At 38.1% G+C, this 26,997-nt stretch overlaps 5 protein-coding genes and 1 pseudogene across 7 annotated transcripts; 1 reads left to right on the plus strand and 5 right to left on the minus strand.

Annotated features, from left to right (window-relative positions):
- Positions 1 to 20: 20 nt before the first annotated feature.
- LOC119991109 (pantoate--beta-alanine ligase) lies at positions 21 to 4,280 on the minus strand. Its single transcript, XM_038837319.1, has 4 exons — positions 2,291 to 4,280; positions 1,733 to 1,846; positions 1,196 to 1,327; positions 21 to 457 (listed from the first exon to the last, which is right to left on the minus strand). Exons 1-4 carry the CDS (start codon positions 2,870 to 2,872, stop codon positions 341 to 343), a joined length of 945 nt encoding a protein of 314 aa, XP_038693247.1. The 5' UTR covers positions 2,873 to 4,280; the 3' UTR covers positions 21 to 340.
- Positions 4,281 to 4,296: 16 nt separating this feature from the next.
- LOC119991110 (circumsporozoite protein-like) lies at positions 4,297 to 7,200 on the minus strand. Its single transcript, XM_038837320.1, has 8 exons — positions 6,975 to 7,200; positions 6,206 to 6,286; positions 6,030 to 6,118; positions 5,836 to 5,910; positions 5,381 to 5,487; positions 5,028 to 5,297; positions 4,860 to 4,922; positions 4,297 to 4,597 (listed from the first exon to the last, which is right to left on the minus strand). The coding sequence occupies exons 1-8, from the start codon at positions 7,095 to 7,097 to the stop codon at positions 4,500 to 4,502; spliced, it is 906 nt and encodes a 301-aa protein (XP_038693248.1). The 5' UTR covers positions 7,098 to 7,200; the 3' UTR covers positions 4,297 to 4,499.
- Positions 7,201 to 7,963: 763 nt separating this feature from the next.
- On the minus strand, positions 7,964 to 12,689 carry LOC119991616. The gene is made up of 3 exons (XM_038837978.1): positions 12,582 to 12,689; positions 11,076 to 11,302; positions 7,964 to 9,513 (listed from the first exon to the last, which is right to left on the minus strand). Exon 3 carries the CDS (start codon positions 9,488 to 9,490, stop codon positions 8,333 to 8,335), a length of 1,158 nt encoding a protein of 385 aa, XP_038693906.1. The 5' UTR covers positions 9,491 to 9,513; positions 11,076 to 11,302; positions 12,582 to 12,689; the 3' UTR covers positions 7,964 to 8,332.
- A 2,880-nt stretch (positions 12,690 to 15,569) lies between these two features.
- Positions 15,570 to 18,533, plus strand: LOC119991654 (eukaryotic peptide chain release factor subunit 1-2-like). 3 transcript variants are annotated; one of them, XM_038838043.1, is made up of 3 exons: positions 15,570 to 15,648; positions 16,339 to 17,803; positions 18,210 to 18,533. In XM_038838043.1, exon 2 carries the CDS (start codon positions 16,358 to 16,360, stop codon positions 17,669 to 17,671), a length of 1,314 nt encoding a protein of 437 aa, XP_038693971.1. In that variant the 5' UTR covers positions 15,570 to 15,648; positions 16,339 to 16,357; the 3' UTR covers positions 17,672 to 17,803; positions 18,210 to 18,533. The 3 variants fall into 3 exon arrangements, with proteins under 3 accessions (XP_038693971.1, XP_038693972.1, XP_038693970.1); XM_038838044.1 differs by having other exon boundaries at positions 15,582 to 15,642; XM_038838042.1 differs by having other exon boundaries at positions 15,603 to 15,682.
- Positions 18,534 to 18,638: 105 nt separating this feature from the next.
- On the minus strand, positions 18,639 to 22,085 carry LOC119991656 (U2 small nuclear ribonucleoprotein A'-like; the record flags this gene model as incomplete). Its single annotated transcript, XM_038838045.1, is given in 8 exon segments — positions 18,639 to 19,078; positions 19,498 to 19,668; positions 19,768 to 19,818; positions 20,018 to 20,191; positions 21,080 to 21,285; positions 21,363 to 21,492; positions 21,876 to 21,916; positions 22,004 to 22,085. Coding segments are annotated over 8 exon segments (861 nt in total). The 3' UTR covers positions 18,639 to 19,072.
- Positions 22,086 to 22,486: 401 nt separating this feature from the next.
- Positions 22,487 to 26,456, minus strand: LOC119990748 (annotated as a pseudogene).
- Positions 26,457 to 26,997: the final 541 nt, after the last annotated feature.

The raw sequence follows: 26,997 nt of genomic DNA on the forward strand, positions 1-26,997 counted from the left end.
CTTAACAGCAAGACACACCGTCCATAAAACTTGAATCAGTTATTTATAACTTGTGGTCAAGATTATTGTACAAAAGCTACAAGTTGCATCCTCACGGATTGAAGAACAAATAGCACATTCTTGTAAAATCCCTTTTTGCATGAGGTTCTTACAACAAAACCTTTATGACATTCACTTTTGATATTCAGTAATTCCAGCAAGAAAGAATCTTAGTCAGAGACCTCTAGGCTCTAACCATAAAATTTATTAATCAAGGAAAAAAAACTGCAGATCATGTTTTATGCGGAGGCAATGCAACCCCTGAAAATCGACGAATCTCACAATGAAAGATGATGTGCATTTACACATGAATTTCCATGTTGTCTATCAGCCGGACCTTTCCAAACCGGGCTGCAACGCAGAAGACTACAGGCCTTGTGATCTCTTCCACTGCCATCAAACTCTCTGTTTCTACAACCTGATGGTAGCACAGAGAAATGTTTTTAGAACACAGGCATATTGGCATTGGTGGCACAAGAAAGATCCACTGACTATGCATATATGCCCAAAACAAGCGTGCATATTAAGTTAAGAAGCATGCAGCAATTAAAACCAAATAGCTTTTAAAGTAGGTTATTTCAATGACTTATTCATACAGATAATATAATCCTCCCAATCGTTGACCTCTGGAAGATCACTACAGAATATCATTATTGCGGAGCGTTTAGACTGCTAACAGTAGTCTCAGTTACTTTAGTTATTTCTAGCTGACTTCAACACTAATGAACATCATTCATAATCACGTTATCACGGTGTAAACAGTTGGTTTCCCACCCTAAGGGTAAACTAAACAAGATCGTAACATAAAATCCTGACCATAGTAGCTACAAAAAGTGCCTTTTCTCCATAATTATAAGGACAACTCCCTAAGTTCAATGAAACAGGAGGAAGAAGAGTAGATTAATGGAGACTTTTCGGAATAGTACTCTTGTGACCAGAACTTATTAGGAAATAAAAAGTGATTTGTTGTAGTGTCACCCATGTAAAACTGGACAGGAGCAGCTCTTAATAAGTTCTAGATAGCAAAAACTATAAACATTGACCTTTGACGGTGCATGCCATATATCTTTCAATATAAACATGTAAAAAGAATTTTTAAATGAAAAAAGTCCTAAAAATGCAAAAACTTGTAAAAGGAAGAACCATTGTGCCTCACCTCAGCATAGTCAATTTCCCCCCCAGCATCATCTATTGCTTGGATGACCAAGTTCTTTAATTCTCTACAATTAGTTTCACCCATTTTGAAAGAAGATTTAGCCCTCAACAATGACCTGGATATGGACAATGCCTGCAACAGACAGAACCGTACAAAATCAATTTTTAAATGAAAGGCATTATGGAGAATGATTACAGTTAACGAGACTTCTAGAAAGGTTCTCAATCAAGGTAATTCAGGCACACAATCTGTGACTAAGCCACTTTGGATAAGATGTATGTGTCAAGAGATGCAGGTTCAACTACATGAATTTGAGTGAAGTATCAAACACTGGCAATATTGTAATAACATATCATCATAAGCCAACTAAAATTCTACACCATCTAGGCCGGACAACATATAACAAGATGCAATTATTTTGTCCCTTTGGTGTCTAAATTACACCACTTGAGTGGAACTGGATGCAAATATTAGTAGTAGTAGTAGTAACTAGTAAGCTCAGTTAAAACCTAATTATCAAAGGAACAGCGAAAAAACCTTTTCCCTCTCCTCGGGTGATAGGTACACATTACGTGAACTCAACGCAAGACCATCAGCATCACGCACTATTTCAGAACCTATTACTTCAATAGGCATATCAAGATCACGAACCTGCAGGACGTCAACCACAACATTTGTAAGCATCAAGTAGCAAATTCCTATTGGCCATCATGGTTTCTTTGAAAATTAGACAATAATTGCCTCACAAACCACAAGAAAGGCAATTAGATTCACCGGCTTGGGAGCTCTTTTGATGCTCAAGCAAATAATACACAGGAAACACAAGTGAAAAGCTAAAATTTCACTATGACTTGTAACAGATTGGGTTGAAGAAAAAAATAGCTGCAGAATCTAAGCAGTCGTTATAGGACTTCCATTCAAATTCAATACAATGAGGTATTAACATGAATATAACATCAATGCAATCGCTAACTTTCTTTTAAGAAAGCAAAATGTACAAACAATGCTATTGTCTTCCGAGAGTTATGATGAATTTGCAGATTAAAAGAAAACTACCTAAAGGTCAAGAACGATTTGGTTGAATTCAATCCTCACCATTCGCTGAATAATCCGAAACTGCTGATAATCCTTCTTCCCAAAAATTGCAAAATCAGGCTCCACTATGTTGAACAATTTGGTGACAACAGTGGCAACCCCTCTAAAGAATACAGGCCTACTCTTCCCACACAATCCCTTCTCCAATCTCTCAACTCTTACCCAAGTTTCATGCCCCAATCCCCTCTCTTCCAAACAAGACAAAACCCCACCTTCAATCCCATTCTGGACATTAGGGGTCTCAATAGTATCCTGGTTTGAACTATAATCATAGAGATTGTGGGGATGAAAAACAGCGTCAACACCACCAGGAATATTCATGAGCTTTTCGATATCACCATTAAAATCAGATGGATAAGTGGAGAGATCCTCAGAGGGAGAAAACTGACCGGGGTTTACGTAAACTGAGACAACTACGACATCTGCGAGCTTGTGGGCTTCCTCCACAAGTGATAGATGGCCTTTGTGGAGGTAACCCATTGTAGGCACCAAAGCAACGGTTTTGCCGTGGAGTCTCATAGTCCTTGACCATTGCCTCATCTGCTCCTTGTCTGTTATTACCTCCTGAATTTTGGGTTCCATTAGGGTTCTCCTTCGCTACAGCCTCTGTTGTGATTGAAAAACAGAGATGGATTTAAACGTGATTTGATATTGTCGAAGGGTTTGCGGAACTGAAAATATAAAAAGATGACAAACAGAGAATGATGGAAGTGACAGAACAGATTCATATCAAATGCGGCGGATTGGTGGTAGGTAGTCGCGCCATCCTATGCTGACTACTGACTAGCAGCCTTCAGCCTTAAGGGCAGTTGGGCACTAGATCATACGATGTTTGGGCCTCGTCTACTTCTCAAGCCCATTCATAGTCCAAGACCGGAAGATGTTGCAATACGTGTCGTAGAATCGAACGGGCCTCATCATAACAGGCCTGCTTAACTAAACAAGGCCTAGTTTGGGTCTAGATCAACCATCTAGGCCTTTCTTGTAAACTACCAGATCTGCCATGTAATTTTATTTTTTCATGTAGGCCCAGCCCAGGTTTCTCTACGATATGTAGTGCAGTTTGTTAATTGGGGCATTTTAGTTAATTAAGTCTTAACAACCAGCATTAAAACAACAAATCTTGCTCAGAATCCCCACTTCTGGAATGCACGGTTTCATCAAACTGCCTTTCACCAGACCTGACTGCACCAATCACATCATTTCTGTAAGTTGAAATCAATGGTCCGAATTTGATTTGAGAGTTTGAAACTACATGGATGCATCTGTCAGAACTCAGCAAGCGTACTCCAAACTCAGGCCGGGCAAAGCACGTGCAAACCCACCTGACAAGTTAGCAAACCACTTGAAAATAGTGACACCTACTTAGATTGAAAGAGATAACCAGCTAAATTATCGCCAAGTAACTCTTCCTACAGTTGACCTTTTCTGGTCTTAACCCATATTCACTAACATATATATCAACAATAACTTAAAACTTCTGTGGTAGATAGAGAAAAAAGGAGTAATGAAACTAGTCCCCACCCTCATCACTAACATATATATCGGTCCAAGATGCGATATCACACAACCAAGTGCAGGAACAAACATGCAAATGATAAATCCAATGACCCCTACAGACAATGGGCATCCAGAGAGTTCATATAAAGTCAGTAGTAAGAACTAATGATGATGGATTATAACATAAAATGCATTTTCTTGCTTGTCAAGAGAGAGATCATGCCTGATGCAAAGTCCAAATGGGGTTGCAATCCTCCAATTCCTTGCGCAACTAAGAGTTTTCGCCATGTCAACGTCTATATTACAATGGCAAGGAATTGGCGAACTGCAAGGGGATAATCTATCAAAACCAAGACAATAAGAGCTTTGCTCGTAAGAGCCAACATAAAGATGGATAAAGACAGCCTTTTGTTTTTACAAGGAATCAAGAAATATATGACAATAAGATATAGACAGGAGGTATCAACAAACATGAGACTGAATGAATTACAATAAATCACTAACCACCAAACTATTAGCACTAAATGCAAACGACCAACTAAACAACCTTGCCCAAATCCATTTCTTCAAGAGAAAAAGCATGAAATAACTGCTTAATAATGCTATGCAATCATAAACCACATCCCTCGATAAAAATGCATACTGATAAAATTCACCCAATGGCCAAGGTAAGCATTTCACTGATCCAAGGACAGAGATAGCCAACTCTCTAATATGCTTGGTAACCACCTCCCCTTGAACGTCCACCCATCCTTCCACGGCCGCGGCCATAGCCTCTGCCCCCTCTGCCTCTTTCATATCCAGCACCTACAAAGCAAATGCTTCATGAGATCAACGTGAATCCATTCGCAAATTCAAACTGATATCCCCACCATTTATAAATCCAGTATGATATACTTGTTTATAAGCTTATGGAGATTGAAAATGACATATCATACAAAGATTAAGGATCCACATCCTGCATATATTCGATTCTCCTCAATAACAAATTACCCTAAAAAACCTTTTTTGTTGTATCATCACTCCCGCATAAAGCTTTTCCTTACATCAATTCATGAAACAAACTTACCACGACTGCCCCAACCTCTTCCTCGGCCACCACCTCGGTTCCAATTTGTATACCCACCGTTATCTATCATATAAAAGGGCACGTTGAAGGTATTGCCATATAAAAAACAAAGTAAAACAGTATGGAAATAAATTTTGACAACCATAATAAAACATCCATTATTGCTACCTTGATAGTTTCCTTCATAGTTCCCCCGAAAGTTTCCTTCATTGTTCCCCCGATAGTTTCCCTGATAGTTTCCCTCATTGTTCCCCCGATAGTTTCCCTGATAGTTTCCTTCATTGTTCCCCCGATAGTTTCCTTCATTGTTCCCCCGATAGTTTCCCTGATAGTTTCCTTCATAGTTCCCCTGATAGTTTCCCTGATCGTTTCCATATCCACCCCTGCCCCAATTCCGCCCTCTCCCTCTACCACGACCCCTACCTCGGCCATATGAATCTGAAATTTATCATCAAAACAAGGTATTAAAACTGACAAGACGTATCCAAAGATACCACCTAAAAACATGTTACTGACAGCACCTTCATTGGCGGCATTGTACGGAGCACGTGCTAACCTGGGCTGCTGCTGCTGCTGCTGATAAACATACTGCCTCTTTGGTTGTGCTACAACAGATGGAGCTTGGCATCTATTGACAAGTTTTTCAGACATGCACAAAAAGCCAAATTGTAAAGCAGGAGCACTGGGAAAACAATGTAATTTTCAAGAATTGAATGGTATGAATTTCTTAAGTGACATGAGCTCTCTCAAGACACCCGCCGCCTAAAAGAGGGCCATACGTTAGTACAGTAACCCAGAAACCCAAAAAAAAATCTTGATCAGTGCCAATAATAGAAACCAGAGAGGCTTGGTTCAAGGATTAATAGCCCATATCAATCTTTGCAACGGCTCAAACACAAGCCACTCTCCTCTGAATCCACATCCAATAGCCTAACCTAGGGTTTAAAAAAAAATGATATTGGCAAGAAGCAATTACCCAGGAGAGTTGGTATTTAGCTCTCTAGTTGATAAGGTTATTGAAATCATCGAGACATGACGTGTTTGTTCCACACTGCATCAGACATGAATACTTACATATCTCAGTTATAATTCATACATAAGCATCACTGAACATATCATCTTTTCCTTTTCTTCAAATGCAAAACAATGAAAAATTATTATAAAACTTACGGCACAAGACCCTCCTCAATAGGTTCCCATACATCAGTTATGCTTATTGAGCTGATTGCAGTGTCTTGATGCAAATTTGGAATTCTCTTCTGCATCAGTAGACAAATACCTAATTAGTTAAGCACCAGAGAGCAAGCCACATACAACGAAAACAACATTCGCAGGGGAATACTAACCTTCAGTATCTCTGTAATGGCTACTGTCTTGCTGATTGCTTGGCCCATTGCCTTCAAGACAATCTCTTTCATATGTTTTTCCTAAAATGTATTGCAAACGACAATAACATAGAAAGCAGAGATCTTAAGCATTATTAGGTGGAAGATTAAAGAAGTGTCCAGGAAAAATAAAAGCAATTGCACAATGGTTCACATACAATGTATATATTACAAATACAAGTGACTTCATCCTGACAATTAGACTCTTTAAGTATATCTAAGTCATGCTTTTCAGGGATCTCATGCATGCTGCTCCATCTTCAAACAGCTAAATACTTACTTCTTAGACATAAACTCCCCACTGAACCCCCTATATGACTACTCTCACTGCAAAATTCTATTGTGATAGATTCTGTAGCTAACTGCCTAGCTCCGGTAATCACACAATTTCTATATATACGCACAATCTGCAGACAGAAATACTACAAAAAATTAGACTCTAACACAATCAATCTCGGGACAGATTTTTCATTGATGTAAAATGGATACATCTCAATCAAAATTCAAAATCACAGAAAGGCATAAAAAGCAGAAGCAACAGATCCCATAAATCCAGTTAACTCCAAGAATAGCAATAATCACCCCAAATCCACGACGGACACACACAGAACGCTATGGATATAATGGCAGGAAAACAAAAACAAATCCATGACAGAGGAAACAATTAACAGTACCCATTAAAGCAATAAAAACAAGACGCATGTACAGTTTCGGCGATAAAAGACGATACCATGAGAAGCGTAGTGGCATAGCTGATGTAGTTTCGGATAACGCCTTGAGTGGTGATACGGATCTCATTCTCGCTAAGCGGAGACTGTGGCTTCGGTTTTTCGACACGCTGGTACCTATCCATGGCTCTCTGGATTTTTCTTTTGCTCCGGAACGCTAAAACCCTAGACGAAGAAAAGAGAGTAAAGGCTAAAACCTCAGCGAGACTGAGGAATGAATGAGCCCCTTGGGCTTTTAATTAAAAGTTAAAAGTTAAAACTCGACTTGTATTTCCTATTGGATTAAAGCTGTTCTACTTTGGAGCGCGTGTTTACCAGAGCTTTATATTAGGAAAATGGGCCTAACTTGGGCCTTTCACTGGTTAAGTAGTTGGGCCTCGGTTCATTCAAATTGCTTGGACCCAAATGGGTAAAAATCCAGGATAATCGAATGGGCTACAACTAGTAGTGTTACTTTAACGGTTACTTTTAAATTTTAGATTATTTAAGGAATCTTCAATGTACTTTCTTTTTCATTTGTTTCTCAATCAGAAATTTTCCGATGAATGTTACTTCCATTGTACATTTATACAATAATCTAATTACTACATAGTTTAATTACTATTAACAAGTACAGTCTATACATGCGAGTCACTCCCCGTTACTTAAAAAAAAAGTGTATCACCCTAATGATCAAGGTTCGAATCCCCCTCTCCGTTTAAAAAAAAAGAGAGGAAAAAAACTAGAGTCTATAATATAAGTTTCACGAACTGACAATTTATATCATGCTTATCAACCTCAGAAACACAAGGGGTAGATGAAGGTCAGAAATTAAAATTGAACATCAGAAACTGAAGGTAGAATGCACCCATTTTGAAAATTCGTGACCAAATGTGGCTCTCTTGTCCAATTTTCATGTCACAGAGAAGAGATGGAATGTCTATGCTGCATGTAATCCAATGTTTGACACAAAATTACACCAGAAGACGAGATGGAGGAGGGGGAGATAGTATAACAGAACAATCAATCAAATCACACACACTGCATATTCAACTTATATAGTACAAATGTTTGGAACAAGATGCTTGCAGTTCAATAAGAGAAAAAGATCCAGACTTGTCTTCAATTACAATTCCGTAATAAGCTGAAAGCATTATAAATACATCCAGGAACAAATCTTTTCCAGCTTTAGCACTTCCTCCAAGCTTATGAGTCACTGTAACCATGATTTCCAATCAGCATGAAAATTACAAGGCAGTTTCCTAGCATTCTTGGAAAAATCGATGGTAACAACAATAACTGGGACAGCAAAGCATAATCTGGAAGATAACTCCAGAAGCTGTCAAGTTCCTGCTATTTACCAGAGATTTGCTGATGCCTCTCATGACTGATCCTCATTAGTCCTTGGGCGCATTAGACGCCTGCGTCTTCTTGGAATGGGAGACCCGTCTTCTCTAGCATTGTCTAACAGATGCAAGTCATTGTCATTGTCTTCATCTTGTAGACCCAATAAATTCTCACCCCAAAGGTACCGCCGGTCGGATGAAGCTCCTGCACTGCGTCGATGCCTTGTCCAGGCCCTTGAACGACCCCTTGGCTCACCAACTCTGTCCATCGAGCCTATCATCTGGAACAAAAAGAAAGTGGTCCACAAAGGTGCAGTAGGTTCGCCAGCTACTCTTCCTCTTTCAACCGGTAACACATCTCCAGTTTCAATAGCGTAGTCCCCAACAACAACAGCGTCTGGAATAGCTGAGCGAATAGCACTAACAATATCACCATATTCTCTCTGGTGCTCGAGGCGTCTCCATGCTCGTTCTCTAGAAGGATCAACATCAGAAGGTCGAGTAGTTGGGTGAAGCCTCCTAGCATGTCGACGCAATTCCTGATAGTTCCCCGCGAATGAGCAAGATTCCCGGGTACAACTACGCTTCTTTGAATTAAGATATTTTCTGGCCTCTTCTACAACCTTCCACCCTAGTATGGCTCCTCGGCACAAAGGGCATTCCAAACTCAATCTTGACTCTGACAGATTCTCCCCATCCAACTCTTCATTGTCATTCCTTCCACGATGAGGCCCAAAACTACCAATTTCCATATTGGCTTCTCCCTGTGTCGTTAAATGCTGAGCATGATCTTGAATATTATTTTCTACCAGTCCTTCAGGCATTAAAGAAGTTATAGTGTTGCTTTCACTTACATCATTGTTATCATTGCCTTCAATAATATCAGTTCTCAAAGCCAAGTCCAGGTCATCAGAAGAGACAATAGAACTATATGGGTCAAAAGATAAGGAAGAGGGTAAGGTTGAATTATTCAGAGAATCATCCCTTGACTTTTTGAACCTGTCTAGGCAATTTGAATGCCGGTAACTTGTATCACAAATGTAAGATCTGCAACCCTTCTCATGCGAACTGCACAGGAGGAGGACAGCATTATGTGGATGGTCCATGCAAATAGGGCATAAGACTTCATCCAATTCTTTGTGAAAACCATTGATTTCTGTATCACAACAAACTCTTCGTTTCACCCCCGCCATCTTGCATGCACTGTCGTAAGTTACTAAACATATTTGACTTATTAGAATGATGCCAGCACAAGTGAATATGACTTAATATTAAATTATTAATAGACATATAAAACTAATTACTTAGCATGGTCACAGCACTAATTAAATATACCATATAAACTGACATTAGCAACCGACAATAACTACAGAAATCAAAATACAAACAATAGTAAATTACTCATAAAAAACACTAGGAGCGCTAAAGCCTACAGGCATAATCCAAAGACCAAGCCACTTGAGTAAATAAAAAGTTATAATGATTTAAAATTATGAGATCCCACTAATATGGTTCACAGGTTCAATACTATATCAGTAAACTGAATAATGGGACTAAGATCCAATTGGATCTTCAATCTGAATCAATACATCAAGTGAATCTGCATAAACTACCCTGACCTTCCCTGAGGACAGTTCAAGTTCACTGTTGCATTGCGGAAATTTGATAGCTACCGATAACAGGGCTCTGCCCATGATATGCTTCACAAAATGACTATGTCCATCATAAAGAGTTGTCTCACAGAAAATAACAAGAAAAACTAAGATAGAAACGAATTGGACCCCTGGGCATCTTTTAAGGAAACTATAATTACATATCAGAAACCTGTTACCAAATGACGCTTGCAGTCTCAAAACTCACTAAAACCTAGCATATGACACCAACAAAGTTTCCAATCCTAATAACAAGATTTAGCCACATAAGTACAGAACCCTAGTCAAATTATAGTAACATCTAATACAACAGACCATTAATGTTTTCGAACGGAAATTCTTAATCCATCATAGTACCACTCTTGACCAAACACACTCAAGTGCAGAATTCTGACAAGGAATTTTTTGTTGTCTAGCTTGCATATACCGTATAGGTTTTCTATCCAGAACGAGATTTCCACTTGCCAATGAGAAGAATAGTAGGAGAAATACAATTTTTACACTCCCAAGTCAACAGTGTATTATTTCTATACAACAAAACTCCAGATCTGCAACATAAACACTCTTCAAGAGTCTGACATGCACGACAATATCCTCTTCTTCCTACACTCCTTACATGAACAATTCCCAACTTTATCTTCATACAGCTTCACCCTTCACAAATACTCACATTATAGATAGCCTTCATAATTAACCACCAGATATCCAGTCAGCGAAGGTATGATATTAACACTAAACTTTGATCTAATGCCAAGGAATACAAACATGATAAAGCAAACTCCAAAACCTTAAGAAATGTATTCTCTTGGGAATTGGGACGATTGTTGCATGATTAATCACTTCAAATCTTGTTTCTTTTCCTAGACAAACAGTGAAAAACCACACACCCCAAGAACATAGTTTAGGTGTAGCCAACCAGATGTGAAACACACATTGTGCCATTATCAATGCCCAACACAATCTTTCTGCTAGGAATCAATTTTCTAACTTACTACAAGGATCAAAACAGACAAACTTGGAAATATGAAACCAAGCTTTGTTGGTGTGTGTGTTGGGTGTTCAGGCAATGCACATGATAAATGAAATAAAACTCAACAAGATCAGTCCAGCACACATATATACTAACCAGAAGGAAGATGTCTACACTATTCCCTACTGGAAGCTGCTGTGCTTTACTTGCATAACCAAATGAGAAATCTGAATCTCTTCTTGAATTTATATGGTATCATGCAACGGTCCAAGGAATGAAAAACATACAGTCAAAATCATATAAACTTGATATAATACAGCCTTGAATTTCGATGGCTAAGTCTCTAGTGATCTAGCCATTAGGTTACCAAGGAGTCCTAAAACCTGCAATTGCAAAAGAAAAGAGGAGCAATGATCAAATTCAAAGATCACTAACAAGATTTCCATAGATTATCAAGGAAACAAAGTAGCTACAAAAATAGCACATAAGGAAAAGCTTTGGACTAGTTTCTCAAGACAACCACAATACTATTCAAATGACATAAACTATGAATTCATTTCATTCACAAAAGACAAAACAATGGACGCAACCAAATACATTAACATAGCATATGACTTAGTTACAGGAGCGCACGAAACCCAATCCACCCCACCCCACCCTTCCTAAAAAATAATGTAAAAGACAATAGAACCCACTGAACATAAAATGCAAAGATACTAAGATGGATATCTATCATCAGATAAATACTAATCCATCCATTTTGAAATCATGCAAACATCATCTAATTGATTAAATATATCAGAAAGAAGTACTAAAATGTGAAAATTTCAGATATCTTCTAATGAAGAAAAGGTTGAGGGTATGTATCTAACAGGATTACAGCTAGTTGAATGAACTGGAAAAGTACATCTGAAAAATACCATTCAAGTAGGTTTGGTACATGTGCTGCAATGATGTATCATTCAAAATGCTGAGCTATTAAGAAACAATATTGACAAACAATGAATGAACATAGAAAAAACTACAATGTTCCAATTAATATGCAGCAATAAAAAGAACGAAAAGATAAGATCTGACAATGAGAATGGCTTAGATATGAATTATTGGCATAACTGCATAAGCGAATTCATATAGCGAATTCCAACTATAAGACGATAATAATAAAGTCTTTGATGATAATAATGAAAGAAACATCATCAATCAATCATGCAGCAAAACCCAAATTTGTGAATTAACATCCTAGACATACATACGTAACAGAGATTAAAAAAAAAAATCCACCCAGCAGCATATGCTTCCACTACTGCATCAAACCGATCCTAAATAATTGCATATTCACCAGGTAAGCATTGGAAAACCGTATAACTCTATGAAGGGTTTGGTTTAAGTGTCTCAGTTCTCAAAATCTCATCTTCACCCCACCAAAAATCAATAATTAACCCAGAACATGAATCAGACAATTGCCACCCAAAATCTAACCTTTGCAATATATCAATCCCTTCTCAACACACTAACCTAACCTCAACATAGACGAAACAACAACACACACGACACGATTCCAAACACAATTGCAAAAAAATGTAAACATAGGAGCATCAACATGAATCTATATGAATCAGATGGCAAGTTGGCAAGAAAATATGAAAAAGGAGAAGTGATTACAGAAAGGAACCCGATTCCGACTAGATTGTTGCGTGAAGGATTCGCAGATACAGAGAGGAAAAAGAGACGGGGACTCGGTGGCTTTAACCGCCTCCGCTTCGTTGTTCGGTCGGTGAAACTTGCTACATTAAAGGGCCGAACTGGGCCGCAGATTATGATCCAGATAGGCTGGTTCAGGTCATGGGCCTTTCAAGGCCTGGTTTATATGGGCAACTGTACTTGTTTAGATTAAAGGCCCAAATTTCCCTCACATTATGATCCAGCCTGGTTCGTTCAGGTCATGGGCCTATTATATGGGCCAACATTTGTATTTTTTTTGAGTGGATCATTTGTACTTTAAGCCTTCCTTGAGTTCTTTTTTTTTGGTACTCATCTGGTATTTTATTGTGAGGAAATTTTATTTACACACCACTAATCTACTATCTTTATATCACTCTTTACAAATGATAAGTTTACACCATAAATTTATAAGTCTACACATAAATTTGTAGTGAAAAAACCAAATTACCCTTGTTTTATAAAATATTAATGTTAAGTTTACACATATTAAAACTTCAAGTTTCTTACCGATTTCCCCATGTTCGGACTCCATCTGCCACCGATTTCCCACACCTGAATCGACGTCCAAAACCGTGCAAATATATGACCAAAAATTTCTCATTATCAACATCAAAAGCTTTAAAGGAGAGGTAATGTCTTGTGAATTCTCTCTTAAATATTTCTATATCTAATGAAATCTCTCAAATTGAACATGTGAGTTTGTCAATTTCTGTATATAGCATGAGTGAGTGTCTATAGTTGTTAAACGGCGATTTCTGGTTAGAGTATGGTTGAAATAAAAATCGACACACCATGTCAATTTCTAGGGTTATAAAACGATAACATCGTGTTGTTTATCTATTAAAAAACGACAACATCAATCGTTTTTCTTCGCAAAAAATGACAACTTCTGTTGATTTGTAATATCTCCATAAATCGTTAGGGTTGTGTTGTTTTTCTTCCAGAAAAACGATAGGTCCGCTTGCCTTTTGTTAATGGTCATATTTTGTGGAGTGACAACACTGTCCTTCCATTGTGCTTTAAGCTTCCTATCCTAGGGATGTAAACCATCGTTTAGGTCATTTTTTGAATACCTCTATACCTAATTATCGGTGCCAATAATCATTTATTGATGCGGATAATCATTTGTTGGTGCCAATAATCATTTCTTGGTGCCGATAAATGTCATTATTATTTATAGAAATGTCTATTTATCGGTGTCGATAAACATCATATGTGAAACTAATTATTATTTATAAAAATGTCTATTTACCGATGCCGATAATAGTTTTTCGGTGTCGATAATAATTTCTTGGTGCCAACAAATGTCATATGTGGAACCAATTATAATTTATAGAATTGTCTATTTATCGGTGTCAATAATCATTTATTGCTACCAGTAATTGTTTTTTGATGTCAATAGACGTCATATGTGGAATCAGTGTTGATAACCGTTTCTTGGTACCGGTAATCTTTTTTGGTGCCGGTAAATGTCACGTGAAACTAATTATTATTTATAGAAATGTCTATTTGTCGATAATTGTTTTTCGGCGTCGACAATCATTTATTGGCGCCAACAAAAAAGTAATATGTGGAACCAATTATTATTTATATAATTGTCTATCTATCGATGTCGATAATAATTTCTTGGTACCGATAATTGTTTCTTGGTGCCAATACATGTCATATGTGGAATCGGTGTCAATAACCATTTCTTGGTATCGATATTAATTTATTGATGCCGATAAACATCATATGTGGAACTAATTATTATTCATAGAAATGTCTATTTACCGATGCCGATAATCATTTTTCAATGTCGATAATCATTTATTGGTACCGGTAATTGTTTCTTGGTGCCAATAAACATCATATGTGGAATTGATGTCGATGACCATTTCTTGGTACCGGTAATCATTTCTTGATGCCGATAAACATCATGCGGAACTAACTATTGTTTATAGAAATGTCTATTTACCGATGCCGATAATCGTTTTTCGGTGTCGATAATCATTTCTTGGTGGCAACAAACTTCATATGTGAAACCAATTATAATTTATAGAATTGTCTATTTATCGATGTTGATAATCATTTCTTGGTTTCAGTAATTGTTTCTTGATGCCAATAAACGTCATATGTGGAATCGATGTCGATAACTATTTCTTGGTACTGGTAATCGTTTATTGATGTCGATAAACGTCATGCGGAACTAATTATTATTTATAGAAATGTCTATTTACCGATGTCAATAATCGTTTTTCGGTGTCGATAATCATTTCCTGGTGCCAATAATCATTTCTTGGTGGCAACAAACGTCATATGTGAGACCAATTATTATTTATAGAATTGTCTATTTGTCGATGTTGATAATCATTTCTTGGTTTCAGTAATTTTTTTTTTGTGCCAATAAACGTCATACGTGGAATCGATGTCGATAACCATTTATTGGTATCGGTAATCGTTTCTTGGTGCCGATAAACGTCATATGTGGAACTAATTATTATTTATAGAAATGTCTATTTACCGATGCCGATAATTATTTTTCGGTGTCGATAACCATTTCTTGGTGCCAATAATAATTTCTTGGTGTCAACAAACTTCATATTAGTGGTGTGTAGATAAAATTTTCATTTATTGTGATTGAGAGAGAATCCTTCTTCTTAAGTCTTTATCTCTAGGAAATCCTTGGTCACGGTATTGGGCCTTTTTTTTGCGAGTTTGCAACATGCCAACATCGGCTATAATGGGGGCCCAAGGATCACATACAGGTTTGGTTTTTGGGCTCATATTTAAGCCCAAAAGCCAAAACGGTGCCACCTAGGCACCTATCATATGAGTTTTGAATTTTCCAATTTTGGTAAAAAACACGGAACTCCTAATTAAGTCGGTTATCGCTAACCATGGTAAAGAATTTGAACCATGGTTTGGTTAAGGTGCTAGGGTTTCCCATATGAAATGAATGAGACACAGGATTACAAGTTCCTCTTTTCTTTCATCTGTCGTGTGGTTCCTAAAAGAAGGGGTCCTGGTCAATCTTTGTTTTTTCCCCCTTCCTTTGTTGAGTTAGTGAATTTTGAATTGCTTGAGTAGTGACTATTAGCTTAAACAATTTGTTTATGATTTTGAAAATATCTTTGGATTGCCCACAATATAGCCACATAAGATTGTTATTTAATTTTGAGCTTAAGTTAACTAAATGATTATTGTTACTCATGAACTTAGTTGGTTCTTGATTTGTGTCTTGTGGCATTAGCTTATATGATTTGGATTTCTTCTGGTATTTTACCTTTGTGTTCTCATCTGATTTTGAAAATAAATTTGTTTTTGTGTTGTTCCTTTTTTTAATTTCTATTGTGAATATGTGCTTGTACCAGAGTTTTGAACTTACGCAAATTTTGAAACTTATATTGTGGTTTCCTATATTATTTCATGCTTGAATATAATTTCCTATTCTTTATCATCTGTTTTTTTTTCCCTGCACGGCTGCAATTTTAGTTTATATTTTTGTATGGATTTTTGGTTGGTTGTATATTTTGGGAAATTGACTCCAGATTCTTTCTCTGTGAGTGGTGTGTGTGGTTTTGCAAGGAAAGGCTTAGAATTGTGTTGTCTTCTTGGGCGCATGTTTGCTTGATCTTCAGACAAAAAGCAATTGTGTTCATCATTTACTCACGTCTTGGTAGATAATCTTATGCCTTTTGCTCAAATGTTTGTGCAGGTAAAGAAACTGTATCACAATGGCAGATGCTCATGAGACTGATAAGAACATTGAGATTTGGAAAATCAAGAAATTGATTAAGGCGCTGGAAGCTGCAAGGGGCAATGGCACAAGCATGATTTCTCTTATCATGCCTCCTCGCGATCAAATTTCCCGGGTAACTAAGATGCTTGGAGATGAATTTGGAACTGCTTCTAACATCAAAAGTAGGGTCAATCGTCAATCTGTGCTGGGTGCAATCACTTCTGCCCAGCAGAGACTTAAACTTTACAATAAGGTTCCTCCCAATGGGCTTGTTCTTTACACAGGTACTATTGTAACTGATGATGGGAAGGAGAAAAAGGTTACCATTGACTTTGAGCCATTCAGGCCGATTAATGCATCTCTGTACCTCTGCGACAACAAGTTTCACACGGAAGCTCTGAATGAACTGTTGGAATCCGATGACAAGTTTGGTTTCATTGTCATGGATGGTAATGGAACTCTTTTTGGGACTCTCAGTGGTAATACCCGGGAGGTTCTTCATAAATTTACTGTTGACCTCCCAAAGAAACATGGAAGAGGTGGACAATCAGCTCTTCGTTTTGCTCGTCTTAGAATGGAGAAGCGCCATAACTATGTGCGGAAGACTGCTGAACTTGCCACACAGTTTTACATTAATCCTGCCACCAGCCAGCCCAATGTTTCTGGATTAATACTAGCCGGGTCTGCTGACTTCAAGACTGAACTGAGTCAGTCCGATATGTTTGACCCACGGCTTCAAGCAAAAATATTGAATGTGGTTGATGTTTCTTATGGTGGGGAGAATGGTTTTAATCAGGCAATTGAGTTGTCTTCAGAAATTCTGGCCAATGTGAAGTTTATACAAGAGAAGCGCTTGATTGGCAAATATTTTGAGGAGATATCCCAGGATACTGGGAAGTATGTTTTTGGTGTGGATGACACTATGAAGGCTTTAGAGATGGGGGCTATTGAGATTCTTATTGTGTGGGAAAACCTAGACCTTACCAGGTATGTGCTGAAAAATAGCACCACAGGTGAGGTAACCATAAGTCATTTTAACAAAGAGCAGGAAGCCAATAATAAGAACTTCAGGGATTCAGCCACCAATGCTGAACTGGAGGTTCAGGAAAAGACGTCACTGCTTGAGTGGTTTGCTAATGAGTACAAACGGTTTGGTTGCAGTCTTGAGTTTGTTACCAACAAATCTCAAGAAGGATCCCAGTTCTGCCGAGGGTTTGGTGGTATTGGGGGCATTCTCCGCTACCAGCTTGATATGAGAACATTTGATGATCTCTCTGATGATGGTGAAGTTTATGAGGATTCTGAATAGCAATCAATCAAATATGACCCGTCACTGGTGCAGGAAGGTGGGGTAAAAGGCCTGCACCTGCGGGCGAGCTGTCGTGCTTGCTGCTTCTGATCGGTACCTGTGCTATATAAGTTTTGTCCACTTCTTAGAGAGGTTTGGTCTTAACTTGCACATTCTAGTCCACTCAGTTTTTTTTTGCTAAAAAAAAAGTTGATCGTATTAGCTCACGAGTTGTATGAGTGATTTCCCCCCTTGTGGTAGTGTGTTGATGTTGATCGAAATTTTGTGTCTAGTTCATGTTAACTTGATTAATCTTAGAGAGGCTTTGTCTTAACTAACATGCTCTTCTCCAATTATTTGACTTCATTTATTTCCATTAATCTGTTTTCCCCCCGCGCGGTGGTTTCAACGTTCATAAGAATTAATGACTTTTCAGTTATGACCCATTCCATTTGTGACTTTCTAGTTCTGTGGTTATTTAATACACCCTGTGGTTATTTCTTTTATCCTTCTATTATTTTGTCAGTTTTCTAATTCTGAGAGTTCTGGTGGTCTGCAGTTGGATGGAAGCTTGGTGGTTTGGATTGTGCAACGGAGGAGGAGGAAGGATCTTAACACAGTTGCTTCCCAAGCGCGTCAAGTGGATTCTGAAGAACTGCTGCATTTGACAAGATCAAAACCCTGTTGTTTGCTTAATAATATAGAAATTTAGAATTTTATGTTGGCTTGTTTTTTGAAAAAAAACTACTTTAAAATTTCTGTCTCTTAAGTCTAAGCTACTGCTTTATGGTTGGCATGTTGGGTGTTACTCGCATACTCTGGTGCTTGATTCAACTTATTTTGATTAATGAGCTTTTGGTATTAAGATTAAACTTTATCATGAGTTATGTGCTTTTTGGAAGTATCTTACATTGCTGATATCCTTGGTAATGGATGTATGTTTTTGGGTGATGTAAGGTATTAATAACATAGAATGTGCAATAGCTAGTTACTCCATAAATCCCTCATACGTCGTACATTGCTCATCCTGCCTAATGAAATTCAGCCCCACAATCGCCTCCAACCTACACCTTAATATAGGCAGCAGCACAAATCCAAAGTAGCACTATGCATCGGAAGGTACACCAGTACTTAACTATTGAAGTTACTACATCCATGAGAGTTCTACGGATCAATGGTCTCAAATCCTTCTAATATTAATAAACAAACAACGCCTTGGAAGCAAAAAATATGGCAACACTTTCAGGGTCAGAACATGAGAGCATATGAGTTGTTGCCAGGTCTAGGAGAATCATATAGGGCTCAGGTCACTAATTAATTGATCTCAAGTTACTGAAAACGTTTCCAAATATCCCTTGGAAAAATCAGCCATCAAGTTTGGCTTCACACATGCAAGAGTATTCCTAACATTCCTTGATCCTTCTATTCCTGAAAGGAGAAAAGAATCAAAGCTGGAGTCAGAAAGCACAGCCGAAGATTTTTAAGGATAAAAACCCACCACTAGAAACCAGAATATAAAAATCAACCACCAGAAACCATACTACGTTTCAGCAAAATTAGCTGAGTAAACAACATTTCCCCACTATAGACTCTGGGTAGAAATTTATAGGATCTTTTAAACTTTTCTTAGCCAAATTCGATCCCTCCTTTGGCCTTAAATCACAACCAATTAAAAGCAAAGCACACAATAAAAACCTAGTTTTGATCTTCCTATGTTCCCAAAATTTCAAAGTGCAGTATATAACCAAGTCATCAGTAAGACAAAAATTCAAATCTGTCCTGTAACAGACAGAGCATAAAAAACATGCAATTCAAATGGGAAGAAGAATAATGCGACATATAAATACCTGCTCCATTGGGGTAGCTTCATTGTCCTTCGATTCCTCTCCAGTCTTTGGCTCAACATTAGTTTCTTTGGGATTCTCCGAAGTCATTGTGTCATCTTCTTCCATTGTGTCGCCTCCACCACTACCAACTGGAATTTTCAGATCTTCAGGAATCATGCCTGATTTCAAAGCCTGTCCAAGGAAAATACAAATGAGAAGGCAATTATCACTCAGCGCAAAAATGGAAATTCGAGAGCACACAACTTCTCCAATAGAGCAGAAATCACATACCTTTTCAAGTCTTGCAACCTCTTCAAGAGTTTGAGAATTCACAATGGCAGCCTGCATAACAACCAAAATGGTATGTAACATAATAATTCCAATCATGTACTAAAAACAAATGACACATGGTCCATTCACAAATGTTATCAAATATATGGATAAAAAATTTTCAGAAAGAAAAATAATTTCGCCACAAGTTAGAAATGCTAAATGTACAATGGCACTGCCGTCATACAATTGGATCTGATAAATAGATTACCTTGATAGCTATAATTTGCTCAGGAGTTGGGGCAACCATTTTTGGAGCCTGTTGTTCCTCTGCCGGTTCCGAAACGGATGAAACCTCAGTAGGAGTAATTGTCGTCGTGGACACCTTTTTAACCTCCTCTTCAACTTCTTTAGATGCAAACAAATTTGCTGCTTCCACTCTTTCCTATCATTCAAAATTAATGAAACCAGAGAATGAGGAGTCATCCTAGGATATAACCATTTTAATCCCTTTTTTTTTTCCGAAACTTAATTTGATGGATAAGAACAGAAGTGATGAATATAAAACCATGCATATTAATACAAGTCAAACATAAAAATTACATGCCCCAAATTGCTGATCAGGGAAAAAAATAGATCCTAAACATAGAATGTAGATCGCAGTTCTTATTTCTTAATATTCAATGTGCCTAAACTCATGCATAAGCAGTTGCCCAACATGATGCCTCTAAATTTAACACATTATGTTGTGGACTAGGCCAGATCTGCCATTTCAAAGCATTTCACGTTCATATCTTTACACCTTTAACCTTTTGGAATGTCTTCAATTATAATTACGAAAATAAATCAGAAGATATTACGAATTGCTGGTCCCAGCTCAAGACATCAAACCACATCATGCAATCACCAGCCCAAGGCTTTAATGACACCGCTAAGCACTGTTTTCAATTAAATAAGATCATGATTCCAACAAAAACCAGCTCACAAATGTTGGTTTAATGACAGCCCAAGCTTGTTAACAAAATGGGAGGTCCAGTTTTATCTTCTATTAGCTAGTTGTCCTTCACTTTTAGTTCAAAGTTCGATTAAACTCCTGAAAGGATAACATTGAAACTTGATGAAAGCCTTTAAACGACTCATTAAGAAATGTACAATCTGCAAGGGCCGCTAAAATTCTAGTGAGTTGTGATAATGAACGGTAGGGTTCAGGGCTCCCCAAAGTCTTGCTAATGAAGCAAGGCAATGAGCCCCAACACTTGAAACCGCAAAGAAAAGTTATCTGAATACACTCAAAATACACAAACATGGGTTCAATACAGCAAAATAGACTCACCTTGTTTTTCACTTTCCTGAAATCCAGAACCCGAAGCGACTTTAGTTTGTGAATTATGTAAAGCCGATAATTAGGTTTCTTCGTGATATTGTTATCCAGCAGGCTAAGGAACTGCAACCTAGGAAGGGAGGCAAGAGGATCAATCTCCACCAAGTTGACAAGCCTGTTGTTAGTTAGAACTAACGAGTGCAGCTTTGGCAAGAACTCTACAAGACAAAACAACGGTAAGCCGTCCCATCAAAGGGAAAGAAATCAAGTGTAGTTAATAGATTTTACTACATACCTCCAATGTTGGGATTAATACGAGTAATCCGGTTGTTATTTACAATCAAAGTTCCCAGCCGATTGAGATTGGGAAAGTTTTCAAGCTTGACAATCTCATTGTCTGACAAATCAATGGTATCAAATTGGTCCTGCCACCCAAAATTAAAATAAATCAGTTTGCGATGGTAGTAGTACCAAAGATTTTCTGAAATATAAAGGAAAAATAACTTTGACCAGTGTTTTGAGAATATCTAGTAGCTTAAATATACTTAAGGTTTACGAGGGAATAATTTGGACCCTGAAGTTTTGGCTCAATAAGGGTTATCATGAAATGCAAGTAATATGAAGGGATAGGTTCAATAATCGCTAGGGTTTAGGGATGTTAGGAAGGAAGATTAGAGTACTGAGGACAGCAATCAATTGGACGCAACACAATCTCACTTAGGTTTTTTCCGTCAATTGGAAGAGGACTCCAGCTATCTAGTCAGAAAAACGTTTAAGAAAATAACAAAAAGGAAGAAGAACACAGTACCTCCGTAGCGCCTAAATTCTCGATTACAGCAATCTTGTTACCTGCGAGCATACAAGGGAAACGCTATATGAACTGAAGGTTATGGAGCTAGGAGTTCCAAACAAAGAAGAACAGAAAAGAAAGAAAACCTCGAAGATCCAATTCCCGCTCCTTTATGGCATTGAAAAAATGCGGACTTTTCCATATCAGATCCGCCGTCAGCCTCACCATAGCTTCTTACACTTTACAACCACCAGCACCAGTAGCTATTCCTCCTCAAGCAGCTTCAAAATCTCAAACACAACCAACAGAAGCAGAAGAATAGCTCTCCAATTGAACGGCGGCGAGTCGGCAAGGTGTGGTGGGTAGCGTAGACTTGTTCAGGTCAGATGTTAATGGACCGAAGCGCTGGCCCTTCTCGCTTAACTTGGACTTCAAATCTTGTTCAGTTACTTTATCTTGGGCTCCGAGTCTGGAGCCCATATAACTCCGTCGCCTTTTTTGTGTTGTTAGATATGGGCCGAAAGAAGCCTTTTTAGGTTCTTTTTGTTCTTTAATTTTTATTTTGAACTATAATCTTATTGAAAGTCCCATTAATTGGTATAATAAATTTATCAAAAATAATAATCATATATAATAAATTTATCAAAAATGATAGAAAATCCCATTAATTGGTATTCTCCTTATCCCATCTGCGCTGAGTTGGACACGGATGCACATGAAATCCATAAGGCACATGAAATCGAAATTCTATACATATAACTCATCAGTTGAAACTAGCTATTGAGATCCTTATCATAACTGTAGCTGAGCAGAAATGCGCCTCCCTGACCAGCTGTGCTTGGCTCCAGGGTGCCTGATATGTATGGCATCGCCAACTACACATTAGCATCAGGGCCTCAAAAGTTTTGGACCAGCATTCGAAGCCATCCAAGATGTGATCACATCCACGAGCATGTCAACATCTTTTGATGATTCTGCACGAAGTATTCTCGAGTCTGCACCAACTGTGTTTCCTACTTCTTTAGCAACAGTCTCCCATGGTGTTCCCACAGTCAGATTTGCCAAAAACTCACTTCCACGATTTACCACATCCGCCATTGCTGGAGGAATGTCTGGGAGAGCCTGTAAAGATAATGTATGGAAGTAGTACAAACAGTATGCGTTCATCCTCAAGCATACAATTAAAACACAGTCATTTATTTTTAAGCGAGGTATACCTGCTGCAAAGGGAGCCCGTGATCTCCAGGCAACAGGCGAATGGACATGTCTAGCAGTGAACTAATAGCTGATTCTGAGGAAAGAACCTGAGCAAGTACTGAAGTTTCGTCGATTGTATCATCCCTAAACTTAATGAGAAGGTTCCTGGAAATGCCGTAATATGATTTTATCTGTGGAAAAAAGAAACCATCAACAGAGTAGTCGGACAACAAACTGAAGAAAATACCAAAAAAAGGTTTGGTCCACTGCAGCAGATAGTAGCATTTATCATCCATTACAGAAAGTAAATTTAGATGCAATGACAGGTTTTGGATGCTCTACAATGAGTAGAACTATATGCATTTCTATGATCTAACTTGAGTAAACAGCTTGTGCCGTGGAAACTTGAACGAACTGTAATAGGAAAAAAAAATTATATAAAAAAGGTAATAAAAAAAACACATACATGAATACATGGCAATTTTTTAGGAGAAAGAATTCACAATTGATTATGCATTATGTTGTCAGAATTCTACATACAAGTCGGCGAGTTTCTTCTGGTTTTGGAATGAAATCTTCTCTTCCCTTGACCAAGTCCATGTACAAGGGAAGAAGTTGCTCAACCATAGGAAGAACTTATGATAATGACGCTAAATAAACAGAAGTGCAAAGCTATAAGCAGCATGCTTCAAAAGGCATACTTTACAAACATCATTGAAATAAGTTCCCGACTCGAATACTCACCCCAAGGCGAATAGTTGGTGACATTGCAATTTGTGATAAAAGTGGACCAAGACTTTGAGCCATTGGGACAACAACAGGAGAGAACAAAGGAATAGCTAAGCTTGCCTCCTGTAAGAGTATGAAGAAATTTCTTGTCAAATCATTCAAAAATACAGTTTTGGTTAGAGAATATTGTGAAGCAAATGAATGCTGGCTGTGCACAGGAATTTAAGAGGTACCTTGTTGTTGAATGACATCAATATATTCCCATTTCTTTGCACAGCATATCTTGATGCTGTTCAACAGCGAAATAACTAATTTAATTGATTGCTGCAAACCAAACAACTTGCACTCTAACAAGCCAAACAAAAGAGGAGACGAAACAGTGGTACCCATCAAAAGGTGAATAACAGATCCCAAAGAATGCCCAATACCAAATGTGGGAAGATCACGTACCTGTGAAATGAATGCATATTTAGGCCACCATCATCATTTCTTGATAATAAAGTTAAACTTCGATTATTACTGTGCAGATTGTAAAAAAAAGCTCACTGTTTCTCCTAGAAACCGATGACATCTATCAAATTTGAACTGCACTTCATCCGCAATGAAGAAGTGATCAAATCCACTAGCATATGGTGTCGCTATAACCAGAATACCCCTACATTAGCAGAAACAAGAAGTTTCTAAGCAATCTCCTAAATTTTCATAATATGATTCTCGTAAAATCCACAAGCAATAAATCACCTGGAGAATAAAAGCATACTTCTAGAACAGCACATCAGTCGGTCTTATCCAACTCATAATCAATACAATCATACAATACTAATGAACCAACCAATAGGGGTTTGGAGGAGCAAGTGTAAGGTAGCGAGAGATCTTAGGCCTTTATTAAACCTTCATCACGAAAAGTACAAGACTAAAATATATGATATGAGATTATGCCTAATGTGCAGCACCATTACCACATATGCAATCAGAGTATGCTACACATCAGAAAATGAGCTGTTAAAAACGTAATTGGAATAGAACTGTTTCAATATAAAGTCACTCACTTCTGTGCAAGGCGTTCAAGAAACAAACGGTAGGTAAGCTGGGGGGCAGCCCCAACGAATACACCACCAATAAAATGTACAACCGAGTTGGGTATTGAGCTTTTTGGTTTGAGAACCCATGCCCCCTGAGACAGTGCAAAAATGAAAGGTAAGGAAGCCTATAAAAAGTTCGATTCAATATAATGCAGAACAAACATAATTTTTTCGATTCCTATTTGGAAAAAAGCTAGTAAAGTGAGGTGAATGTATGTGACACAAGGTGGAAATGCTATTTAGAGAGTATGTGTAAGTGTAAATAACTCGCATGTCATGCTCAAACTTCCAGGGTAGTTGATTTCAATTTATACTTGGTCTGATGTCTGGGTAACAATCTTGCACAGCCTTCTTTCTTCTCCAACTACTACCAGAGGAGAAAATCAAATAACAGTATCTTCTGAATTCCCAAAAATCATGCGATTGTCTACAGTATCCAAAGCTTAGCACACTAGAAAGTTTGGTCGTGGTCATGATGGTAGTAGATCTTGCAAAAATCATTGGGCAGGCCATTGTAAATGAAAGAAGGTGCGGCGTCATGTGTGAGTATTGCATAAGCATTGAAGTTTTGAGTTCGCCACACATCATCCTCAAATCTAATCCACTTCTCAGACTATCATGATTCGAAGATCAATCTGAACGTATGCGTAACTTTGTCCTAGACAAGCTGACAGAGTATGCTGAGAGAGTATGAGGAATACATTATTAACACTCAAGAGTATAAATTGACTACTTGCTACATCAAAAATAGCCCAGAAGATACTGAAGAACACCTCAACTTCACTCCAATCGCTTGAACCGCCCCATGCCCCTTGCGATTCCCTTACTGTCTCCGTTATTAATCTGAGATAAACAGAAAATCATTGCTGCTTTTCATGTGGACTTCTGGCATGATTCAAACATTTAACCAATGAAGACTAAAAATATATCACTAAATGGTACAAACTTGTCCATCAATGGAAAATGAGAAAATGTCTACCCATTTGTGGTAGGTCAATTACATATCAAACCAAAGGCATGTCATCTTTTGAAAACCGGAGAGTAGATAATTGATGATGAATAAGTTTGTAAGGCTAGGCTACAGAGTAGAAAAAACTTTGCCATTTAGATTGGGCAGGAGGCACAAGAAGATAAAAGAGCTCATTATCTTTTCTTCGTTAGTTATACATACGCAGATATTGGATAAATTGATGAAGATATGCAAACACGTACCTTTCAATCTGACCGTAGAGTTGAATTCCAGATCCATTAGGTGGTGGACTTGGTGGTGGAGCTGGTGGTCCTGTCTTGTCCTCATCGTCGTAGCTACAAGAGACTGCAATTCTACGGCCGGGACGATTAAATATAGATAATCGAACCCGGTGAAGATGCTTATGAGGACGAGAACGATGAAACGAAGCTCCAATAGAGCCAATTTCACTGTGAATCTGATACTGGTTTCGATGATGTTGGGTCCAAAGACAACCCGCCATCTGTTTGCTCCTCAACTCAGAAGAGCTACGCAATGTCGCAATGATCGTCCCTGTCGAGTGGGAGATAAAGCCGACGTGCGCTTTGTTTGGCTAACTAGAAAATAGACTGTTTTCAAAACCTTGTTTTTTTAACGGGCCGTTTCTTTTTAGCCGGCACATAAAAGAAAAAGGCAAAGGGCCGTGTGCAAACCAGACTGAGGTGGGTGCGGCCCAGGCCCACTGTCAAAACACCGTTGTAGATCCTGTAAATAGAATTTGGGCCTTATGTATCCTTCCGGCCCGAAACTTCAAGCTGGCCCATTTGGCCCAGTTCTTCTACCTTGTCTGTTCCACAAAGCATATCTGCTAAGTTTGGTCCGAGACATGGGAGGAAAGAAAAGAATATAGAGAGACCAAAACATAGCTTCACCATAGAACATCACATAAGGTTTCATTTGACAATCCCGAAGTAAGAAATTAGTTGACAAACAAATAGAACATATATGAACAATAGTTACACAACACCAAGCAATAGTTTCATGAAATTTATTGTTCAGATTCTATTTGTAAGATCATATGGAGTTTTCAGCAGTGGCAGGATGGTATGAGCGCCGTCTCAGCTGAGATTCAGGGGTTGGCTGCTGCAAGAAAATCCTTGTTGGATCATTAGGATCAACATAT

Source organism: Tripterygium wilfordii, chromosome 22 (assembly GCF_013401445.1).
Source record: "Tripterygium wilfordii isolate XIE 37 chromosome 22, ASM1340144v1, whole genome shotgun sequence".
NCBI classification, from domain to species: domain Eukaryota; kingdom Viridiplantae; phylum Streptophyta; class Magnoliopsida; order Celastrales; family Celastraceae; genus Tripterygium; species Tripterygium wilfordii.